Below are 26,546 nucleotides of genomic sequence, written 5' to 3'. Positions count from 1 at the left end.
ATTGTAGAATCTTTCTACGATTTGACTCTGTAACCCTTTTATGGCTGTGAAGTCGCTGGGTACATCAAAATTGAATAAATGAATAAATAAATAAATAAATAAATTTTCCTTTATTAAAAATTATTAGTAATAACTTGTTAACAACTATTGACTGATATATATTAAATGAATAAATATTTTTTTATCTAAATGAAAAAAAAGTCGTCAACAAATAATAGATAAATTTTTTTTGACCACGGACTCAAGCTGACAGAGACAAATTTTTATTCTAATATGAAATAATCTAGATTATAAATTACTTTATTTGGTTACATTCTTTTCGTTAACAACATTTGCCAATAGCTTGTATATTAATTAATTTGGCGAAAATATCTAATGAAAAGATGTAACCAAATAAATTGATTCGTAGTCTAGATTAATTCCTTAACAATATTTTCTATAATAAATTGAAATAATTTTGCCGAATGGCTGAGGAATTAATTGAGATAATACGAATCAAATCATTTGGTTACTTTTTAAAATTCTTTGTAAATGCAATAAAACTTTTTTTTGATGTATGGAAGTAAAATCAAAATGAATGATAATTTTTATTTTACTTGTAGGGGTATTATGAGCAAATAATTATTGTTTTAATTTTTTTAAGGAAGTGTCATTGCATTGTGTAATAACATTAAAAGATCTAGGTAAAAAATGTGGTAAGGCCTATTAATCAATGCCTTCGTCAATCAATACGTGCAAAACTTGCAGAAACAGCTGCTTTACAAACAGTTGAAGCACTTCGAGCAGAAATGGCTCATGAATTGATGTCGCCTGGAGACCCTAAACCACCTAATTTACCTGCAGCAACGGTTTTTCGAGTTGCTAGATCTGAATATGTTGCATCAAAACATTTGGACAAGAACTCAGTCGTAGCGTTAAGTATAATGAAACGAAATTTATGTGACAAGGGCAGTGGGAATAATGTGTGAATTTCCCAAAGCGTAAGAGGGGTAGTGCGTTTTTTAGAAATTCACACATTATAACCACTGTCCCTAGTAACATAAAATATAGTTCGTTACATGTGCCAAAACGAGCCACAAACCGAAAGCTAAGAATATTTTATCTTGCGACAATTGGGCAACTGATTAAATGTATAAATATAATTCAAGCAGAAAAAATTTTAAATGCAATTTTCACGGTGAGCTTTTCTGAAACTACAGGAAATTTAGCATCTAGTCAACCTACGTTATGTGCGCGTGAGACATCGTATTTATATGACTTGTTAACAAGTAAGTTAAATTAAATTAATTTAATTAATTAAATTAATTCAAGTTCTATATATATATAAATATAATTTTTAATAATTAAAATTTTTCGTTTCGGAGTGAAGAAAAACTTGATGAAGATGTACAAAATAATTTATCGAAAGATACTAATTACAATTATTGGAATGATTTTGCAAACGATATCCGAGTTAAGGCAATATCTAATACTACAAAAGAGCGTAAGAATGAAAAACTTAAGGAAATAAATCCATACTATTGGTTGCAAATGCATGATCATTTTCTATCAAAAATGTCAATATTTCCTGTTTGGTCATGTATCTGTGCTAATAAATTCAAATTTGGTATTACTGATCCTGTATCATCAGCTTCTGTTAAAAGTGAATTTAATAATTTAAAAAATAGAGTTTTTAAAGACAGATTTTAACATCAAAAATGAGAGTTGATGAAGCTGTTGAAAAACATTGCAAGTATTTAGAAGGAAAAACAAGTATTGGACCCTGTAAAATGCTAGAAGAAGAAGAAGAAAAAAATAAAACAAACAATACAATGTCTAATGAAGAGTTTGATCGGTCAAACGAGACATTACCATCTACGATCGGTTCTTCATCATCGATAGATGAGACCGCTATAAATTGTCATGCAATTCATTCAGACGACAGTGATAATAGTGACAAAGAGAATTGTGATATCAACAATTTACTAGCAAAAATTGTTAAAAAAACTGCTGAATGTGACAGTGGAGTAAATTGTCCTGCTTGTAAGGACAAAAATACACCAGCAGGTGCACATAAGTGCGCGAAATGTAGTCGAGCTGTACATGCGTTGAGTCAGTCTTCTGGTCCAAAAACAGAAGGCGAAGAAACTGAAGGATATCGTCAGCGTCGTATCTGCCTGAGTTGTTGCTCAAAAGACATACCAGAATCAACACGAGTTATAGCTGGAAACCAAGTTGAAAACTGGGGTGGTTTGGCTTTAAATAACAAAAATTGAAAAAATCATGATGGTTTTTACTTAGGAAAAAACAAAAAATATGTGAAAGAGAAGCTTGCTGAAAGAAATCATCTCAGCTTACCAATACTCAAAAATGGTTCTAACTTTGATTTTCAACCAATTACTATAAATAAAAAAATAACATTAATTAACACTTGCGATGGACACTCTGTTTTTCAGCTTTTTCTTGCGGGTGTAACAGATTGACCTGAGATGAGAAAATTAGTAAGTACCAAGTTTTTAAAATGAAAATCATTGAATAAATAATAAAATAAATATATAATATTACAATTATACTCGATCTAATGAAAGTTTTTAATCAGATTCAAAAATAAAAAAAAAACAATGTGACATATATGTATTGTACGTACCTTTTATTATTTATCTGAATATAAATATTATAAATATTATTAATTTTTAATATTTATTTTAGTTCGTAGATAGAATATCAATAATATTAGAAAATCTTTATTTTGATAGTAAATGATTTATATATTTATGTTTGTATTAATAATTTTATCAATTAATGTACTACGTATTTGTTGATTTTACAGGTCAAAAATTTAAATAATTCTGGAGAGATTTTTGAATGTGTTAATTATACAGAAGACAAAGGAATAACATCTAGAACGTATATATTAAGAGCAAAAATGATGTGTAGTATATTTCAGGAAAATGATAACGATTTGGTAAATTGCAAAGAAAACATTGGTGTTGTGGCAAAACAACTATTTAAAAGCACACCAAGTCTTCATGAATTTTATAAATGTACAAATGGTTGTAATTTTAAGACTTCACAAACAATTATACAAGTAAATAGAAAAATACTCCAGGCTGAAAATTTTTCAAAAAATTTAAATGACACAGCTTGTATAAATAAAACAACAAGGACCCATTATAAAACATGTAATGCTCCTGCTTTACTCACAAAAGTAAAGCTTGGTGAGTATTAAAAATATAAAAATCTTTGGTAACTTGATATCAACATGTCTTGTTTATGCAATTTTTCAGTTGTACCATATTTTTGATGAACTATATTTTAGTAATTCAGAATTTCGTTCAAAGATAAATTCAAAACTCTTTTTAATTAATTGATTAAAAGTTAATTTTCAAAATTATTTTTAATATAATATTTCTTATAGTAACTTCATTAATAAAAATAAAAACGTTTCAGGTGATATTGTTATTTCTGAAGTCTTTACTATTGGCCAAAAAATTGCAAATTTTGCATTGAAAGATTTACCAACAGATATTGGAGAACCAGTGACCTCAGAAGGGTTCAAACTCATCGGTGTTGTTGCATATGAAGTAGACTTAGATGCAATTCTTCAGATGACAGTATAGGACACTACATTCCAATTGCTCTAAGTCAGAACCGCTGGTATGTATATTAGGGTGGTCCTTAAAAAGGCTATGGTGGAATTTGATCACTCTCACCCCCTCATTTGGTTAGAAATATATAAGAAAAAATTCTCTCAAATTTTCAGAATTTTTACTCAACATTAACCCGTGCCGCAAAAGCTTTTTCTATTTTTGATTTCGGGATTTTTAGCAAGATTACGATATTCATAGAGACAAGATTTTATGAGTAATATTAGAACGTCATTGCAAGCAAAAAATTCTGGTCGCAACAGAACTTCGATATCTCGAATACTTTTCGAGGTATCGAAGAAACATTATATTGAATTTTTCTTTTCGTCATTTTTTTAGTAGATAAATAGTTTAGTAAAAAAAAAAAAATTTTGAAATCGATTTTCTTAGTATTTTTAACGAGGAATATTGTGGTTCAAACAGAAATATCGTACCTTCAACAGTTTTCGAGATACTGAGCTTTGAAGGTAAAATATATCGAAATATATTACTATTTTTTCATTGATTTGATATTTTTAAAAAATTATAAATTTAAAAAAAATCAATATTAATAATGATTCTAATAAGATTTTTTACGGAGAAAAACAATAGTGATGATAAAAATTCAATATCTCTATCCATTTTCGAGACATCGATTATTGAAAATCAAAAATATCGATATATTTATAAGATGACGAGTTGAAACTAGAAAAAACTAGATTCCATAGTTATATTCCAACTTGAATAAAAGGATATAACTTTCGTTTTTAATGAAATAATGTAAAAGCCAACTGGCAAGAGTTTATGATGGTGAAGCTGCCCCTTCCACATTTCTTTTCATAAGAGCCCACCAGAGTGAGTGAGTGAGAGCTATGCTTCCCCACCATAAATTCTTGCCAGTCGGCCATTAGCTGATGAAAAGATGCAGCTAAAGAAGCAATTATGCCGGTAGAATAACGTAGATATTGTCTCTGGCAGAAATAATCTCTCCAGATTTTCTCCGGATTTTCTACGTAATTGAGACTTTCGGAGATATTTATGGAGACTATTTTTATAATATCTCCGCATTTTTTCCGGAATTTTTGCTTTAAAAACAAACACAAAAAAACAATAAAGAAACTAGAAATAAGAGTTTACCTACGAAAAATAAAAAAGGAATTTTGTCTGAAAAAATCCAGAAAAAATCTGGAAAAACTCTGGAATAATATCTCCGGAAGTCTCAATTGCGTAGAAAATCCGAAAAGATTATTTTTACCAGGGGTGTGTTTGGCTATAATTAAGACTAAGTAAAAGATCTAGCGGCTAAGTGAAAAATCCAGGTGAGGAAAAGATGTAGCTAAAGAAAAGAACGTAGCGGGTAAAATAATGTAGATATTGTATGTTTAGCTATAATTAAGGCTAAATAAAAGATATAGCGAAGGTCAAGATATAGCTGAGAAAAGATCTAGCGGCTATAAGCAAAACATTTTTCTTTATCCAAGTTGGAATATGACTATGGAATCTAGTTTTTTCTAGTTACAACTCGTCATCTTATAAATATATCGATATTTTTAATTTTTAATAATTGATGTCTCGAAAATGGATAGAGATATTGAATTTTTATCATCACTATTGTTTTTCTCCGTAAAAAATCTTACTAGAATCATTATTAATATTGATTTTTTTTAAATTTATAATTATTTAAAAATATCAAATCAACGAAAAAATAGTAATATATTTCGATATATTTTACCTTCAAAGCTCAGTATTTCGAAAACTGTTGAAGGTACGATATTCCTGTTTGAACCACAATATTCCTCGTTAAAAATACTAAGTAAATCGATTTCAAAATTTGTTTCTTTTTACTAAACTATTTATCTACTAAAAAAATGACGAAAAGAAAAATTCAATATCATGTTTCTTCGATACCTCGAAAAGTATTCGAGATATCGAAGTTCTGTTGCGACCAATATTTTTTGCTTGCAATGACGTTCTAATATTACTCATAAAATCTTGTCTCTATGAATATCGTAATCTTGCTAAAAATCCCGAAATCGAAAATAGAAAAAGCTTTTGCGGCACGGGTTAAGGTTGTTTTCAAATCGCATGACCGGGCGACGTTTTGGGTTCACAAGGGTACTTACAAACGTATGTTAAATAAAAAAATTATAGCGCCCCCTCATGCCTAAAATCTTTTCACTTTACTGATGCGTCATAAGTAGTGTGAGTGTTGCCGGCTTATATTTACAGACACTAATACTACTCTAGCAATAAACATTCAGGGGGAAGTTCCAAAACCGTACATTTCTTGTAAGAGAAGGATAGAAGAAGAGATGGAAGATTGAGCCAGAAAAGATAGAGAGAAGGATAGAGCTAGAAGAATAAAAACGAACGGCGGTATTGGAACGTACCCCAAATTTTCAATGTAATTCAGCCGGCTGAAACCCGTAAATTTAAAAAGTAATTAGCCAATATCTTTTAAACGGCACTGAGGAAATGGATAATTTTTTTTTCATTGATTTCGTATTTGTAAAGTGTACAAATCTGTAGAAAAAAATCAAAATTTAAATTAATAGTTTTAAAAGTACAAGCACAAACGTACCTCTACTCCCTATGCTTGCGTGTTAAAGTTGTCAACTTTGACACTAATTATCTGGATTTTGTCTCAGAGCAAAACAACGAAAAAATTCCACCAAATAGATAATTATTTCATTTAAACATTAAAAAAAAAAAATCGAAAATTAAGTTACGGGAATTTCATTTGAAAACAACCTTAATGCTGAGTAAAAATTCTGAAAATTTGAGAGAATTTTTTTTTATCAAATTCTAACCAAATGAGGGGGTGAGAGTGATCAAATTCCACCATAGCCTTTTTAATGACCACCCTAGTGTATATATAACAACAAAAATTGCACTAACATGTTGATATTTGCAAAAATAAAATCTTAGAATTGATTCAATTAAAATATAATACACCGAGAAAAAAAATGATTGAAAAAATTCTTCGTTGTGCACTTATTAAAAATAAGATATTTAATATTATTATTTTAAAAAATGAAATTTCAGTAAATCAGTAAAGACTTAAATATAAGATATAAAACTGTAATAATTCATGTAAAATTATTATAAGAGTGAAAAAGTAACATTTAATGAACAATTCATAACACTAAAATGTGGACAAAAATAAGTTTATCATAAAAATAACTAAATTTTTAATTAATGTGTTGCATGTAGTTTTCGCTCTCATCGAGGTTTCAATTACAAATTATTGGATTATTTATAAGTTTCCTTACTTATACATTAAAAAAATTTTTTTTTAATTTATTCACTCACACATAAATCACACGTAATTTTGGGTGTTTTTACATCAAGATCTGACGATTATTAAAAAAGTTGTGCTAGCTTTAATTTGTCAATAGTTAAAATCGTTATAAAAAATTTTAAGTGCTATAAAATTCTTAGAATATTTTTACGAATTGACAGCACCAATTGTAAGTTATTGTTTATTCAATATTTTATTGATTCATTTTATTAAATTACTTTCAACTGTATTTATGTAACATTTGCTTACATAATTTGTTATTTTAAATTCATTGAAATCATTTTAAATTTGACTTGTAACAATCTCCGACCAGCATGGTTTAAATTCTCTTGCTCGCGTAATTTCAATTCAAGTTCACACCTTGGTGTTAATCTAACTTATCAAATGAATATTGAATAATATGAATTATAATTGGCTGAATTAAGTAATGTAATTATTTATTAAAATAAATGAATATTTCATTTATAAAATTTACAACTTCGTGGTCATTAATTTTGCCTTGAGTACGATCTGTAAAATACAGTAAAGCGTTCATATAATTGTAATTTAATTATAAAACCAGTGCTACGCTTGTGCATGTAATTTTGCGCATTCTCATCACCAATATTATACAACCAAATCTGTATAATTTCATTGTACATCATATATATATATATATAGATATATAAATCCACACAATTATTTTATTAGTAATAAAATAATTGATTCAACCTGTCACATACAGGTCAAAAATATTTAAAAAAAAATTTTTTTTTCAATTATTTTTCCACACATAAATCACACATTATTTCCACGTAATTTTGATCATAATAACATTGAGATCTAATGATTAATAAGAAAATTGTGCTAGCTTTAGTTTGCCGATAGTTAAAGATGTTATAAAAAATAAAAAAAATTTAATTTCCTATTGTGTTTGCTTTTTATCTGGAGCCCCCCCCCCCCCTTAACCATGGTAGAGCCCATCCCCCAAAAATTTTCTAAGTCCCTTAATCTAAATACGATAAATATAAAAATATCATTAAATATAAAGGAAAATATAAAAAAATCACTGAATATAAAGAAAAAATCGTTTATACGATAAATTCATCATTTGTTTAAACGAAAATTTTTATATTTATTCAAACAATTAATTGAACATTTATTTCAACAATAAATTCAATATTAATAAATATTGAATAATTTGTTTAAATAAATATTGAATTTATTGTTGAAATAAATGTTCAATTAATTGTTTAAATAAATATTAAAATTTTCGTTTAAATAAATGATGAATTTATCGCTTAAATAAATATTGAATTGTATGTTGTATTTTCTCTGGGACATTTTGCGGGTCATTTTGCAGGACTTTTACCGGAACTTTTTGCGGAACCTAACTGGGACCGTTTTCCAGAACATTTTGCAGGATTTGTATTTAATTAAATTTTATTATCATAAAAAGTGTTGCCAAGTTTCAAATAGGTTACAAAACAATCATTATTACCGACGGAAAGTCATGCTACCTGGGCTGATTCACGATGTATGGGAAAATATCAGTAAATATCAAGGAAAACTTACTAAATATGAAAAAAAATACGATAAATATAGAAAATATCAGTAAATATGAACGAAAAATCACTGAATATGAAGAAAAATACGATACATATGGGAAAATATCAGTAAATATAAAGGAAAATGTAGAAAAAAATAGGAAAATATCAAAGAAAAATCAGTGAATATAAAAAAAATTACGATAAATATAGGAACATATCAATAAAGTTCTCTCCCTCCTCCCAACCATATCCCTTGTATTTTCTAAGTCCCTTAATTAATCTAAACACGATGAAATGGGAAAATATCGGGGAAACATCAGGAAACATAAAGGAAAATAAAAAAAATAAAAAATATAACAAAATTAGAAATGAATATAATTTACATAAAAAAATTAAATTAAAAATTCACTACAGTGATACAATTCGGGCACGAATTATAAATAAAAGTGAAATAAAGGAATGGAAAAACGAACAAGGAACTGGTAAAATTTACGATGAATACATGTGATGAAAGTGACAAAATAAGATGTATTTTTTTTTGGAGAAGCTGCAAATAAATATCATGGATTGATTGAGGTACCGTTATCAATGAAATGTATAAAACAAAAAGGAAAATTATTAAACATTCAAGTTGAACAAAATATATATGATCACTGAAGGATTAGTGAGAAAAGTTAATAAACAATACCCGTCAATAAATAATTATAAAGAAATAATGATACCAGTAGAGGCTAATATTCAATTCGAAGACGATGAAGAAAATGAAAATATAATAAAGATTAATTTCGAATTGAAAAAATACAAGAAATCATTTACCAAATTGTTAATCTGCAGGTAAAATTATTTTAGCAAAAAAAAAAAAAAGATAATCTTTCAATGCTGATAATGTTATTATATATATATCACTGCAGTCATACAAGCAATAAATGGAGTAGAATTTATATATGACAGGATGGTTATTAAAAAAAAGAACAATAACATTAGCAGACGACAGTGATTATAAAGTGAAATAAAATTTGAATAAAAAAAATTTAATAAACCAAGTAAAGATATGTACTAAGTTTATTCAACAAAATATGGAATGAACAAACAAAATGGATGAATAATTTTTAGTTGTAACAGTAATCATTGTAACAATAGAGAATAAAATAAATTTGTAATCACGAATTTCAATAAAGAAATTAAAATTCCCCCCCGCAGTTCAGGCACAGTTGCTTCCGCAACTGCTTCATCATTTTTAAATTTATTTCTTTACACATAAATCACACGTATTTCACACGTAATTTTCGGTCTTATTACATTAAGATCAGATGATTATTAAAAAAGTTGTGCTAGCTTTAATTTGTCAATAGTTAAAAATGTTCCAAAAAAAAAAAAAAAAAATGTTTTTTATTCAATTATTTTTTCACACATAAATCACACGGAATTCACACTTAATTTTGGGTCTAATTACATTGAGTTTCAATGATTTTTAAAAAAGTTGTGCTAGCTTTAATTTGTCAATTGTTAAAAATGCTATAAAAAATTTAAAAAAAAAATTTTTTTAATTTATTTTTCCACACATAAATCACACATAATTTGCACGTAATTTTGAGCCTAATAACATTAAGATTGGATGATTATCATAGAAGTTTTGCTAGTTTTCAGTGTAAGCTAGCACAGTTTAAAAAAAAACAAAAGAAAAAACGCACAAAAATTGCGAATACCGCACAAAATCCGCACGTAATTCCTGACGTAGTCCGGATTGATTATGCTATAATGTATGTGTCTGTAAAGTTAACTTTACAGACCTTTAAAATTGTTATTCTAGCATTCTTAAAATGTTCATCCAGTTTAGTTTGAGCGAGATTTGAATTTAATGCCCATCGTCGTAATTTATCAATAAAATTTTCATTAACATTATGTTCATGATCACTTTTATTATCATCCAGCTGACACTCGTCATGAATGCTCAGGATAACGTCTTTCTTGTCACCACTATCATCAACATGCGTTGCTATTGCCAACGCTGCACTATCTGCTTGTTCAACATGTGCACTCTGAGAAACATCTTTGACTTTTCGAATCTTTCTGAATTTTTCTACTCTCAATCTATTTAATTCTTCTTTTATATATATTACTATTAGAGCTCATGGCAATCCAATTAAATATATGTATCTGTAATTGAAATATTTTTTTTTTTTTTTAAATCACATTTATTTTCTTGCAAACTATTATTTTTATTTAATTAAATATAACTAAACCAAATAATATATAGTTAACTTTATTATTTTATACTTAATCTTGATTCGATCAAAAATAAAAAATCATAATTCAATTAAATTGAATAATTTATATATTAAATATATAATTTTTGAACAAAATAACTCACCTTTTATAATATTAATTATTCAATTAATTAAACTGAATTAAACTAATCAATTCCTCGAGTTTGGATAGGGTTGATAATGAAAAAAAAAGTTTGTCTTGTCGGTTTATTGGCGATAATGCAACAAAAAAAGAAAGAGAAAAGTGTGACAACTTGATAAAAAATTCAAAGCCACCATTAAAAAATTGGAAGCAATATGAAAATGTCATAAAGGGAAGTGCAGGTATTTAAAATATTCGACTTTAAGGTGTTACCCGCGCATATCTAGAGACCTCTTGTGGATGGCATTTAGAAACATAATATTTCTATGAGTGCGAACGAGATAAAAAAAAAAGGAGAAAATCTCGTTTCTCACTTCCACTTAAGTATTTAGACGAAGACAAAAATTTATTTTTATTTGTTGTAAAATAAAAAGGTCTCAAAGCCCTATTAATTTTTATATCAAAAGCTTCCTTATTGTTTCTTCTATCTACACTTAGTTTTTGATAAAGCTAGCCGTATTTTTCATGAAATGGCTAACCAGGTTTCTAAAAACTCAACCGGACTCTCCATAAGAACCTATGTATAACCTCCAAAAAAGTAGCCTACTTTATTAATTAATTACTAAGTAATTAGCTACAAGAAAATTATCATAAAATTTGAGCGTGTGTATTACTATTTCATTAAGCTACTTAAAAAATTACAAGGCTCTATCCGTATTTTTGATTTGTGCTGGATATTCCTTAAGTATTAATTTATCATATGTATAAATAAATCATTTCAAAGTAAACTTATATCGACTGAAATTATTTTTATAGGCTCTTTTAAAGATGGAATAAAACGTTTAGAATAGCTTCGAACTGAAAAGTATGTTTTCTCAACTGGGAACGAAGATCCAGAAAAAACAGTTGTAAAAATTAAAAATTTTGATTTAAAAAAACATTATGATAAAAATGGTAAATCAGTTACAGATTTATTCTCTCAAGGGCATGACATTTTTACTGAGGAACAAAGAGAACAAAAGAAAAATTTCGTTATAAACCATGTGACTAATGTTTATAGTAGACAATTTAAAATTATTAAAGTTGAAATAAAAGAGAACAAAATAAATAAATGGAATTAATTGATGATATACTATTGTGTTGGTCAAGACTTGTTCAGGATTTTCCTATTCAAGATTTAATAGTGGATACCTGATTATTCGGATCAGATAATTTGAAAAAAGAAAAAAAATTTTCATTTACTATTTTAACTTGACCAAGTCCTAGACGACCCTATTCAATATTCGTTAGTGTTTATCTGATGCTATCCGGATCAGGCAAATCAAAAAAAAATATATCTTATTTACAGAGCCGGGAAGTTCGTCTATTATTTCAGTTTGCCGTAAATACCATGGCAATATGGTGAAAAACGGCCTCGTACATGGAAAAATGGACTCAATAAATGGCCTTATTTTTTTTGGCCTCTTAAAAATGGCCTTAAAAAATGGCCTCATGTTTTTGGCCTCTTTTGAGGCCTTTTTTGGCCATTTTTCATGTACGAGGTTCAGATCGTTTTTTTAGTGGGATAGACGCGAAGCGTCCCACCATAGTATTGTTTTCACTATATGTTTTATGAATACCGCTCATAGCTTCTATAATAATTAAGCTAGATTATTCGTATTAGGCTTAAATTAAAGATCTTAACGAGCTCTAGAGCATCTGATGAAAAAAAAATTTTTCGGGTAATTATTGAGTTTACAAATGCCGAAAAAAAAATGTAACAAAATCTTCGAAGCGAAATATTAAGAAAACTAAGAAAAAATCATGGATGCGAAAATTTCACAGATAACAGTAAATGATAAAATAAAGATAATTGAAAAAAGTTTATATTTTTAAAAATTGAATTCGTTTGTTTATTCAAAAAAAACTGGAACGACTTTTTTTTGGAACAGACATAACTTTTTTAAAAATTAACTAAGAGGTTTTATTTTAGTTTTAATAAATTCCTCGTCAAAAAATCTACAACCAGAGCTATACTGGAAATTTTTTCAACAATTAGTTTTTTTATAATTAGCGATTGTTTATAAAAAATATCAGAGTGAGTAGTTTATAAAATAAAAAGAACCACAAAGAAATCATTCAATGAGCTTATTTGGCTTAACAGCTTGTAGAAAATTTTTTAACAAATTTTTTGACTATAATATGAGATTTTTTAGTTAATTATTTAAACAATTAATGAAGACTTAAATAATCATTATTATTTTTTTTTCATCATTTTTTATGCCGTACGCACGCGCACTTGTGACTGTAGAGCATACTACCCACTCATTTTTGCCATTAGATTTTTTTTTTGTAAAATGGCAGATGGTAGCACTCAACAATTCTAGGAATCAATTTGGTTTATTTATTTTGTATTTATCCTGTTTTTTGAAAAATTGAGGTTAAAGTTTTATAAATAAATTTAATATAATGAATAATTGTAATATAATAAATTATTATATTAGAATTCATTATTAAATAATAAATAAAAATTATAATTTCAATTTACGCGTCCACCCACCGGAGTTTTGAAAATTTTCAATTTTCAAAAAGAATGCAGCCGTTACTAATTCAATTTTAATTATATTTTCCTTTTTTTTTTTCTTTATTATTGCGAATGACTCCATAATACTACGAAATACTACACCATATTACATAAAACTACGAATAACTACGTAAAATAACTACAAAAGTTGTAGTCAAAAAATTACAAGTTCTACATAAGTACACCTTTACTACACCATGACTACACTAATGAATAGCTCCTCGACTTGTGATAATAAATCAGAATTGTTGTTTCGGCTAACTTCCCCACTCATTTTCAATGACAATTAAGGTTGAAAGTAAATCGCACCGGTGGACGAGGTTTGGGCCCGAGAGGGTGCGCATTTGCCTATCGTTATAGAGAATATTAGTAGTGCTTCTATGTCTTAATCTTATTAGTATACTGGCGAATTCTTGGTATTATGTGCGTATGTAGTCTTTCTGGATAGACACACACATACTGCATAGCTAAGAAACATGAGACAGCACAACGAATAAAAGAAAGAGGATGACTAAAAACCCAATATCTCTTGAAATCCGAGGTAGAAAATGATCATTGAGGGTTTTAAAAAAACGTATTGTAAAAAAATACAAACTGATAGTGATTAGTGAATTGAGCGAAGTTCTATAGAAATTTTTTCAACTATAGAAGAGAATATGTATTCAGTTCCTATCCCTACGTGTTTAAGTTATCAACTTTGACATTGATTATCTGGAAAAAACTGGAGGACAAAATTATAAAAAAATCAACAAAATAGATGATTATTCTGGTTTTTATAAGGGATTAAAAATTCGAAAATCGTACAGTATAGCGTTAGACCGCTCGCCTACGGAGGAAATCGATACACACTGTAGTTTTAAGGAGTTTATATATTTAGACCAGTCTTGAAACATAACTAGGTCATGCTTGGCGTCGTTTTTAATAATAAAAATAATTTTATCGGTGAAAAAAAAAATATAATTGTAACAATTAATGGATAAAATGATAGAAAAATACAAGTACCAAAATATATAATAATTAATCAATTCTTTATCAAGTTTTGATCAGGCTGGCCTTAATAAGAATGAGTTAAGATTTCCTTGACCCAATCTTGATCGAGATGATCTTGGAGAAAATACAAGTAACGAAATATATAATAATTGATTTATTCTTGATAAAGTTTGGATAAGACTGACCTTAATAAGGATGAGTTAAGGCTTCTTCGATCTAATCTTGATCAAGATGATCTTGAAAAAAATACAAGTACCGAAATATACAATAATTGATCGATTCTTGATCAGGCTGGCCTTAATAAGGATGAGTTAAGGTTTCTTTAATCCAATCTTGATGGTACTGGTTTGGGTCATTTATACCATCTTCCTTCTGGTGGTTGGAATTTAAGAATACGAAATACTTTGGCAAAATTTAGTGAATTTATTTAGTAAGTTTAAGAAGTACATTGCACCAGCTTATCATCATGACAGATGTGAAAGGTAATTATTCAATTTAAATTGAAAAAAACTTGATTGTTTTAATTAATTTTGGTATTTTTTAAGTGAAACTTCTTTACGTTGGGTAGTTAGAAAAAAATCGTATGTAACGCTCGGCACTGACGCTTGGGAGTGACGCTCGGCAGTGACACTTAGTAGTGACACTCAGTCCCCTCTCTAGCACACACGCGTTTGCCCATATGCTTAATAAGATTGAGTGAGAAAGAAATAAATACGGTGTCTGTGAAAAAGTATATGGCATTGAATGAGTATATCGAATTTAAATACAGTTGAAAGTGTCATCAATTTGGTCAATATAAAAAGGCTGATAAAAATAAAATAGTGTTATGTCCGAAGTACCCGTAATAATTGTAATGTAAATTGTTATTCGACCCTAACCTTCCGTCAATAGGTCAGGTCCACAGCGTAGTAGGAAAAGGTAAGAGAAGAAAAGTAGTAATGTTGTTGATGATGGTTTTTTAATAATAACGATTAACTATATTTATTTAAACAATGTGAATTGATGGTACAATAGTTGACAGTAGATATTACAAGTTGTAGTGTTTAATTCTAACGTACGTTCTGTCGAGTTACAATGTGTCTGATAAGTAATTACAAAGATTTTAAGTCAGAAGACCTGACTCTAACGTGATGATAACTACATGGCTATGTTTCGGTTCCCGGTCCCTAACGACAACTGATTTGTCTTAGTTTTTCGGGGTGTATTTATACTCGTATTTCCTCGGAGTAGGAGACAAAAGGGCTGGTCCCAAATGTGCCGCTATCCGAGGGTATTCCGTTGGTCTATCGTAGATGTAATCTAATCTGTCGCGTCTGGCTCCAAGAAAGTCGTAAAAGTTTTATGTATCCGGTAAAATAGTTTGGGAAAAGTCCCTTTAGTTTGAATATCATTTTATTACTTTTTAACTGCATACAGCTGTGTGGTTTTGAGTCTTATCAAATATTTGTATTTTAGTTTCTTGAATTTTGATGAAATCTAATATCTCGTGAGAAAAGAAACGTCTTGCGTCGTTATTTAAGTTGATAATTTATGTTTCCTTTTTCTTTATATTTTACGAATTTTATAACGTCAACTAGGATATAACAATAGTATACAGTATAGTATAAAATAATAAAAATTTATAGTATAAATAATAATAATAAAAATAACTTCAAAAATATTATCAATAATCGACATAATATTAATAATCATATTTATAGTAATAATAACAATAATATTATCAATTAATAATAATAATAATGACAGAAATATTTAAAAAATAATTATTAATAATATTATTGATATTTATAGTTTGTATGTTATTATTATTATTATTATTATTATTATTAACACTGTTATTATTATTATCAATATCATTGATTTTATTTTGAAATTAATAATAATATTATTATGATTCATAATATTATTGAAATTATTGTTATTATTATATATTGTATGGATAGTAACAGTAATAATTTCGATAATATTTTTAATCATATCAATAATAGCTGAATGAATTGATAATAATATTATCAATATTTATCCTTTAAAAAATATTACTATTATAATGATCGATATTATTATCATCCTAAAATGGAAACAAAAAATGAAACCTTCGATTCATTTAATTAGTTTTTGAAAGAATATTTCATTTGTTTTTCTTCAATTTATTAATTTATTTATGTTGTTCACCCGTTACTAATTGACATTTTTTCTTTTCTGTGGGATTAAAAAAAATGAAAATTAATAAAGTCAATGAATCTATAAAATTGTGCATTAATAAATAACTATTGTTTAAAATATTTATCAATATTCAATATTTAGTAAAAATGTCGTTTTTTCACCTCTCATAACAAATTTGAATATCGTTTAGTACCAGATTTAATTCTTTCGAAAATTGTTTGTTTGTAGATATTATTTAAATGATATTGATGAATATAATTTAATAATGAAATTCATAAGATGAAGAAATTATGAGAATTTTTTTTTTTCTTATTAATTTATAATCGCATAAATCTATAAATAAACATTATTCATAATAAACATGAAACAAAATACACAAAATGAGCCCCTATTGATCTTGTTATTATAAAAAGATAATGTTATTGGAATTATTATTATTAATATCATATTGATATCATTCTTTATATTAGTAACATATTATTTTGATCATTATCAATATTATTGTTTTCATTATTAATTAGATTATTATTATTATTGAAATTATTACAAATTTAAAGATTCATAAATTCGTGAGAAAAAAAATGGCAGAATCAATAAAGAAAATTGATGTTCTAAAAATCCGATTCTTGATTTGAAAAAAAAAAAAAAATTAAAAAACCAAAAGAAATTGTACATGATTTTTGTTTTTTACTGGACCATGGAGAGAAACTCTGTGTTTATATTCCTTTCTTTCTCACTTGTGAGTCTATCTACATGATAAAATAACTCGACAAACTGCGAAAGAAGTTTCACTTCCCTCGCGCGTACTATTAACACACACAATTTTTTTTTTTAGATCTGTACCAATAAGATTATATTCAAATCATCAGAATGTCTTATGGTATTTGTTGTTTTTTTTTGCATGTTTTGGATGATCAGTATTTATTGGACTTCCTGGTCCACCAATAACATCAACAAGTGGACATCAAGCACATGTTAATAATAGTGAAATGTCAACTGGACGTTCAATCATGCAAACACCAGCTTTATCAACTTACTGTCAACAATTATGGGATATTGCTAAATTATCAATCTTGAATACAGATGGTAACAATTATTACATTTACATACATTAATAACATTTATTCATCTATTTTAATCGACATCTAGATAAGAGGGATGACAAAACATTTCAAGTTGCTGTATCAATTGTAACGAAATTTATTATTTCGTGGGTTCTCGAAATAAATAATCATCAGAATGGATACGGATTATTTATTTGTTAACGCTTGCGTGTTAATAACTAATAGGAGTTAGTTATTAAAAAATATAGGATCACTCGTGCGAGACTCTGTGTAGGGTCAAGACTATTATATATGACATCAATAATCCTCACTGAAGGCTGCGTACGAAGCCCGATCGTAAACCTATCGAACTGCGGGCTAGGAAAGCGTGCTGCGCATCTCCGGAAGCGATAGGTAGGGGAGTGCTACTGAGTGAGGTGAGAGCTCACAGCAGCTAAGCACTGAACGTCGTCGTTAGACGACACAACTTGTCTGGCTCTCGAACTGATCGCTACCTTCTCTTGACTAGCTCTCTTGGTTCACTACTGGTTCTCTCGGCATCATTTGTATGTCTCGTAAAGGCTCTCTAGGTATCAGAAGTTGAGTCCTGGTGAAACTCTGCCCGAATTTCCAATGACAGACTAATACTAATGATCACGCTATATGGTTCTCTTATTATAATAATTATTATTATATTCTCACTACGCAATGTGTATGTGATGGTTAGACTATCATCACACATAAGTGTGTATGTGTGAGTTCACGAATAGATCGCTGTAAATAATAACAATAATAATAATATTGAGATATATTATTATTGCGATGGCAACGTATGTGTAAGACCTGGTCGCGATGGATCGCTGTATGGTTCCCTATACAAAATACATGCCTTACGGGTAGACTATTTGCTTCCACACTTACGATACTTGTGACGTAGGTATTTTATAGCATAGTCGCAATGTAATATAGGCGTATGTAACACACTATACTTGGTTCACGATAGTTTCTTCAGGTTTGGTTTCGTATTTCATAATCGGATCAGGTGGACCGCGCCTCTCTACCATTTCTAAGACTGAGTTAGGCTACCTTATTAGTTCTCGTGACTCCCACGGTTGTTGGCTTCCGAGATATATTATAACCAACATGGCTCCCCCCGGTGATTTTGAGGAGGATGGTCCGAAATCCTCGTTGTTAACCTTGGCCGATAGTTCTCGCCGCGCAGGTCAGAAAATCGGTTACACAATTGATGGATTGATAGGAGAAAATGAATAAACATCTGTTCTTTCAACAGATTCTGAATACAATAGGTAAATCATAAATTAAAAAAATTTATTTTTATTATCAGGTGATATGTAAAATAAAAATAAAGCAAATATCATGAATTTGATATAATAAAAACCTTTGAGAAATTTTCATTAGTAAGAATTTATAGAAACTGTGGAATAATAGATTTCGCTACGAAATCTTTTGTCCGGGCAGAATGCAATCCGATAGCAAGTCGTTTGAATACGTAGAATTTACCTATTTCCAGAGCTATCAACCAAAAGATAAACAATATGATCTGTATCTTGAAGTTTTGAGGTACTAGTTACTGGTTGGTTAAGGTTTTGAGCGATTGCTGATGCTTTGCCAATATCGTCTAAGATTGTAGAAACTTTCATCTGCACATCCCTAAAACATTTAAAAACAAAATGACTTATAGGATATTTTCAAATAGGGGGGGGGGGGGTTCACATGAAAAAAAAAACAATAGGAAATTAAAATTCCCTAAAAAAAAAAGTGGGGATTCTTATTCTTAACATTTTTGAAAATAAAAACTTGGAAAAAACAAGAAGCTTTCCCGTCGGGATTTAAACCTGAGTCTTTTGCTTTTCTGGGCGACTGCCTTAAACCTCGAGGCCACACGACTTTTCCAACAAGTTAAACATCGACATCTTAAACAGCTGCGTGAATCTAGCACCCCACTTTATCGTAGAAACTTCTAGTAAGGTTCATTCTAAAGGTCTTAATTTGTAGTAATTTGTAGTGTAAAGGATTTTATTTGTAGTTCAAAAATTAAGGGTGGAAAAAGAGTTAAAAGGTACTTTCTTCAAAAATTGACTTAGAGCGATGAAATTAGGGCCAATACGTTCATTGGAATTTGTAGTAATTTGAAGTGAAAAAGGTTTAATTCGTAGTTCAAAAATTAAGGGTGGAGAAAAAGTTAAAATGTACTTTCGTAGAAAATTAAAGAAAAATGGTAATAAATAGGTCAAATAGCTTTCTCAGAATTTGTAGTAATTCGTAGTGAACGAATTTTAGGATGGAAGACGGTGACAAAAAAAAAAAAAAAATTTCTTTTTTGAGCAATAATCATATTAAAATAGCATAACTTTTGTTACGTACTGGTATTTTTCTATTTAAAAATAATGAACTAGTTTAAATAATTTTTTGGTAAATTCAACGGACATGTAGAATATCGAGTGACACATAAAATTTTCCTTTTTATTTCTCATAATTATTTTTCATTTTTAGCAACATTCACATTTTTTAATATTTTTTATACCTTTTTTTATATTATTTTTTATTTTTTTTCCTTTTTATTTTCTCAAGCCGTAGTTCAAAGTCACCTTAGCTACTCGATATTTTACATCCGTTGACGTCACAAATAATTTTCTAAGTAAAATATTAAATGCTGACTATCGTGGGACAGGTGAATTATAATTGGTCAAGATGTTCCAACTTTAAATCATCCCTTCTTTTTAATTTAATTTTTCTGGGAATTATTATATTATTAATTTAAGGAGCTTCACTCTTGCGACAACTTTTGTTTGAACAATACCTAAATTTAAATTTGAATAAATTTTCATAAAATCAAATCAATTTAAATAAATAATAAAATCAAATTAAAAATTGCTTTTTATAAAATATAAAATCAATTAAATATTTTAATAATTAATAAAACTAATTAATACCAGTAAAGTTAAAACTTAAAACAATTGCTAGTGACAAATTATTATTTCCTAAATTATTTAACCTTTCCTAATTCTATATAAAAATTTATTGACTGTGACATTTCTCCGGGGTGTTGTTTTTTGTGCTTCGAGTTTATTTTACCGTTTGGATTATTCGAGACTATCAACATCAACAGGCGACCATCCAGATTGACACGCTCTCAACAACAATATTGGTTTTGAATTATTCTAACATCAAGGTACATCTACAATCATACACATTCCCTCCTAAGCCGTTACCCTGTAAGGAATAACAAAATAGGAGGATTTTATAAAAATAAGTTAAATATCAGGCTCATTAATTTGTATTATTTTCAAATTACTATAATATTATTTTTCTAGTTGAGTATTCTTCTTTTTTTTTGTTATTTCATAGAAAATATAAATTAATTAGCCTGGTACGTAACACTTTCTTGTTTATAATAAAAAAAGGAAATACAAGTATAATAGATGAAGAAAAACTCGTGAAGAATATAAGTAAATTTTTACTAAACCAGTTTCCCAAAAAAAAAAAGCGTCAAAAAAGTCGAAAAAATTTTTTTTTTTACTCCAAAATATTAAAATCTTAATAACTTTTTTATTTATAGACCAAAATTCAAACGAAAATATCGTATAGATACGAGAACATCCTAGCTAATTTGTAGTGAAAAAATTAGAATTTGTAGTTGAACCGTTTGTCCGGAAAAATTAATTCTCTCATATATAACCTTAATAAAATATTGCGAAACTTCTTTATTTACAGACCGAAATTATAATTAAAATATCAGATAGATAAAGAAACATCCTAGCTAATTTGTAGTGAAGAGATAAGAATTTGTATTTGGACCGTTTGTCCGGAAAAATTAATTCTCGCATGTAATACCTTAAAGAAATATTGTGAAACTTTTTCATTGATAGAACAAAATCTAATCGAAAATATCGAATAGGTACGGGAACATCTTAGCTAATTTGTAGTGAAGGAACTAGAATTTTTAGTTAGACCGTTTTTCCGAAAAAATTATTTTCTCATATAATACCTTAATAAAATATTTCGTAACTTTTATATTTATAGACCAAAATTATTACTACAATATCAGATAGATACAGAAAAATCCTAGTTCTGGTTACGCAATATTTCATTAAGGTATTATACGAGAGAATTAATCTTTCCGGAGAAACGGTTTAACTACAAATTCTTATTTCTTCACTACAAATTAGCTAGAATGTTTCTATATCTATCTGATATTTTACTTATAATTTCGGTCTATAAATAAAGAAATTAGGCAATATTTCATGAAGATATTATATAAGAGAATAAATTTTTCCGGAAAAACGGTTCAACTACAAATTCTAATTTCTTCACTACAAATTAGCTAAGATGTTCCCGTACCTATTCGATATTTTAGATTAGATTTTGTTCTATCAATGAAAAAGTTTCGCAATATTTCTTTGAGGTATTACATGCGAGAATTAATTTTTCCGGACAAACGGTCCAAATACAAATTCTAATTTCTTCACTACAAATTAGCTAGGATGTTTCTGTATCTATCTGATATTTTAGTTTGAATTTTGGTCTATAAATACAAAAGTTACGCAATATTTTATTAAGGTATGTTATGAGAGAAATAATTTTTTCGGAAAAACGGTCTAACTAAAAATTCTAATTCCTTCACTACAAATTAGCTAAGATGTTCCCGTACCTATTCGATATTTTAGATTAGATTTTGTTCTATCAATGAAAAAGTTTCGCAATATTTCTTTGAGGTATTACATGCGAGAATTAATTTTTCCGGACAAACGGTCCAAATACAAATTCTAATTTCTTCACTACAAATTAGCTAGGATGTTCCTAGCCTGAGAAAGCTATTTGATGTATTTATTACTATTTTTCTTTAATTTTTTACGAAAGTACATTTTAACTCTTTCTCCACCCTCAATTTTTGGACTACAAATTACTACAAATTCCAACGAACGTATTGGCCCTAATTTCATCGCTCCAAGTCAACTTTTGAAGAAAGTACCTTTTAACCCTTTCTCCACCCTTAATTTTTGAACTACAAATCAAACCTTTTACACTACAAATTACTACAATATAACCTTTAAAATAAACGTTACTAGAAGTTTTTACGATAAAGTGGGTTGCTAGGTTCACGCAACTATCCTAAACTGAGCATGAGACCTTTGAACGGGCTGGGTCAGGCATTTTTTCAGGTGCTTGGCAAAAACTGAGAAGCAGCTCCCACGAAAAAATATATATCCTGGATATATCCAAATGGCGTATATCCAGGATATATCCAAGATATATCCAGGATATCCTAAAAATGTCATAAAGAATCAAAGAGTAACGTGCTCTTGTAGCAGTTTTTCCAAATATTATATCTCAAATATCAAATCGACGACAACATTTATGTTTCTTCGCACCAAGTAATGTCTACAGTAGTAATAATATCGAAAACTCAAATATTCTAACATAATACTTTATTATTATATACTTCTATTTATTTATTAATTTTTTTTTTATTCAATGTTACATTATAAAACGTAAATTTATAATTTATGATCAACTGATATCTGTGACAGTTTGCTTGGTGTATAATTTACTGAAACCTTAATATGCTCTGTTTCTGGATTTTGTGTGATTTTGTGCACACAATAGTCACAGGTGTTGCTACAAGAGTGCGTTACTATTATTTTATCCAGAATTTTTTAGGATATAACCCGGATATACGCCATTTGGATATATCCATTTCGTGGGGGAGCAAAAGCCATAGTGAAGACAATAAGAAGAAAGAAGGGATGATGCGACCTAATTAAATTAATTAATAAAAACATGTTTAAGGAGCTTAGTCCAGCTGGATACTATAACTCTTCAGTTTGCAGGTCTAAGACGTACGTTCTGGTTAGATACGTGAATGCCTTTCTCTTGTTAGTAGTCCCGTCTACATGCCATGTGATTTAACTGATCTACCTCCTTTGAATGAGGTTTAAAGCTAAGTTGGGGAAATTCACCTCCATGGCTACTCTTTACCTTATAAAAGCGTACAAAAATGACTGTTGTTTTGCTATCATTATTTCTACTAGAGGTATACCTGATACCCGATTCAGTAAATATAAAATCTCTATCCTTCTTGAACCAGCCTGACATTCAAAACCAACACACTAACAATTCACACAAATGCCAAGATTTTGCAACAGATAATTGATAGATAAATATTTGTGCTCAACCCATTCCCAACCATCTGAAATACGCCATCTTACAAGCCTTACAAGTATATTTGTACAAGTGTATTTGGCGTTGATCAATATGATGCTTTCACTAACCTCAGCTCTTGCGGGTTACTCGTGAAGTCCGTAGGAATTAGTGTGTGCGTTATCTTGTTTAGCTCTTTCACGAAAAGTTTGTTGACATCAAATTTGAAATCCATTATGACCTGATATCAAGATTGTTCACGATACAAATATACAATAAACACCATTTTTATAACTATCGAAATAGTTTTTGTTTTATAGTAGTACATATAATGAGAGATACTATTGCAGAAAGTTTGAAATATTCGCACTAATAAAAATGACAAACCAAATATATGACGTCGATTTTCACCAGGGATACTATCCTAGGTCCAATATAAATTATAAACTGTGATCTCGATACGTAAAATCTACACAGCTGGATCAATGAGTTTGCAGTCGTGACTTTAACGTTTTCCACTTGCAAGGCATGTATTCGTGTTAGGTAGGTAGTAGGATAGCCATGAGCTGATGAGCAGTGTTGGGCTCTTTTGGATTTTTAAAATACGTATTTCGTATAATACGTGTATTATACGGATAAAACCGGAAAAAACGTATAATATAGCGGTGCTGCATATACATGTAATTTCTTTTTAAAAAATAAAAATGTATTTATCAAGAGGCACGGTAGTGCCTCGCGTCAAGTATGAGAAAAAAAAAAAGTGGGAGAAACGAGAATAACTACCGTGCCTATATATTATCGGCATAGAGCTAACCCTCTAATTCCTTGGGAATTTATTTTAAAATATGATTGATGAGATAAAAATATTATGTCTTCTAATCATTTCATTGAATCAATATCAAGCTTTTTAATAAAAAAAAACCGGATTTTTTAGATGTATATTTTTTTTTTAAACTTCAAAATCATTTTCAGAAATTGCGTTTTTTCTTGATATTTCCTTAAAAACTCAGGGCACTCTGACAAACATTAGAAACCAAAATTAAATCAAAGCAATATGTCTTCGAGGTCCAGAGCAATTCGATAACATTATAAAATAAAATTGAGCAAGAATAGTAGAATGGTGTGAAAGAACCATTATATCAGTACAGTATTCAATATCGCATCGATGGTGTGCGTGCCATATTTTGTTGGGATTATTACAGTTTCAGAAATTGCGTTTTTCTTGAAATTTCTTTTAAAACTTAGGGCAATCTGACAAACGTTATAAAAAGAAATCAAATCAAAGCAATACAAAACAATATAGCTTACAGGTCCAGAGCAATTCGACAACACAATTAAAATAAAATTGAGCAAGCATACACGGAGAGAAAAATATATAAAATTTTCATATACAGTATATGAAAGTTGCACCAAATCTGCTCGTATATGAGAATTTCATATATAGTATATGAAAATTTCGTATACTAGCATATGAAAAAATCATATACTTTGAATTTTTCAGCTCAAATCTAGTACATGAAAAATTCATATACTGTATAGAAAGTATTTCATATGCAGTATACGAGAATTTCATATAGCAGGTATAATGAATTTTTTCATATACTGCATATGAAAAATTCTATTAGTACAATATATATTAGGAAAACAATTAATTTTTCAAATTTAAATTATTTTGGGATGGTCTAAATTTATTGAATTTTTTTTCATTTGTCTACTATTTTTATTATTTGTTCAATAACTATTAAATTATAATTTTTATTACAAATATTTCAATAGAATCACAACTCATGTAACAGCTAAACTAAGTCTAATATGTTTTCAAATAGTAATGGACTAGTTACTAACACATTATGACAAGATATAATTCCATATTTTCAGAAATAAGTCATATTGACTAGAATAGCAAAATAGACGGAAAATATACAATTCTCTTTACAAAAGTTTTTCTCTTAATCTATACGGGATATGTCACCGAGGTGTTTTTAAATGGATTGATCAATAAATATTTTAAAGGAGAACAGATTTCAAATATGCCTCTTTCAAGAAGTACCCAAGCTTTTTGCAATGGATAAATTGGAGTTGAAACTAAAATTTATACTGCTTTCTTTTTAATTGTTTTTATGTTTGAAACCTAAATATTGTAAATGACTCGTCAAAGTACAGTCAATTGCTTTCACCAATAATTAATAATCAAAATTGTTAATTATAATTATAATAAGGAATATTATAGTACTATCTTTGACGTCATTATCGAAGTCTTAAGGTGAATGAGTTTATAAAATTTCTCACAAAACTAGCCATTCTACTAAAAGCCAATATATATTTTTTTTTTTTTTTCGTTTTGATATGTGCGTCGAGATTTTCATATTTTTTTTTTTCCCTTTTTTTTCTCATTTTTTTTTTTTAATTAATTTAAAAAAAAAAGAAAAAAAACAAATCTGTAATTAAAAATCATGTCCAAAACTGAGTAAGAATATTCACACATTATCAATAAATAATTTTTTTTTTTTTATTAATTAATAATTATTAACAAAATTATCAAAATTAAAATAAAAAAATTATAAGCAATAATATATATGATAATTATTTCGAAACTTGAAGTATCTAAAAAATTTATTTTGTTTTTTTTTAATATTATATTTTTTATTGTTTTCTTATTCGAGCAGAAAACATTTTGATTATTAATTTTATTATCACTATTATTATTTTAGCTCGGTGTGTAAAACATTCTATAAAATTACATCTTAAATTTAAAAACAATTTCTATATTTTATTTAATTTATTTTTTGGTTGATCTTTTTTATATAATTAATTCTAAAATTTTTTTCTAATCAATTTTTT

At 28.2% G+C, this 26,546-nt stretch overlaps 1 protein-coding gene across 3 annotated transcripts in view; it reads right to left on the bottom strand.

The window, feature by feature from the left end:
• The window catches only part of LOC122859577 (alpha-tubulin N-acetyltransferase-like), a 103,076-nt gene extending 78,774 nt beyond the window's left edge, over positions 1–24,302 (bottom strand). Inside the window, exons 1-3 of one of the 3 annotated variants that reach the window (XM_044163247.1) lie at positions 24,093–24,297; positions 23,837–23,946; positions 19,065–19,214 (exon numbers count right to left, since the gene is read on the bottom strand). In XM_044163247.1, coding sequence (XP_044019182.1) covers positions 19,065–19,214; positions 23,837–23,940 — 254 coding nt within the window. In that variant the 5' untranslated portion in view covers positions 23,941–23,946; positions 24,093–24,297. Of the gene's footprint in view, positions 1–19,064; positions 19,215–23,836 lie in introns of all 3 variants that reach the window. The other 2 variants (XM_044163250.1, XM_044163248.1) reach the window with 2 other exon arrangements.
• Between the last annotated feature and the right edge of the window lie 2,244 nt (positions 24,303–26,546).

Source organism: Aphidius gifuensis, linkage group LG6 (genome assembly GCF_014905175.1).
Source record: "Aphidius gifuensis isolate YNYX2018 linkage group LG6, ASM1490517v1, whole genome shotgun sequence".
Classification (NCBI taxonomy): Eukaryota; Metazoa; Arthropoda; class Insecta; order Hymenoptera; family Braconidae; genus Aphidius; species Aphidius gifuensis.
This window is presented reverse-complemented; position numbering and strand designations above follow the sequence as displayed.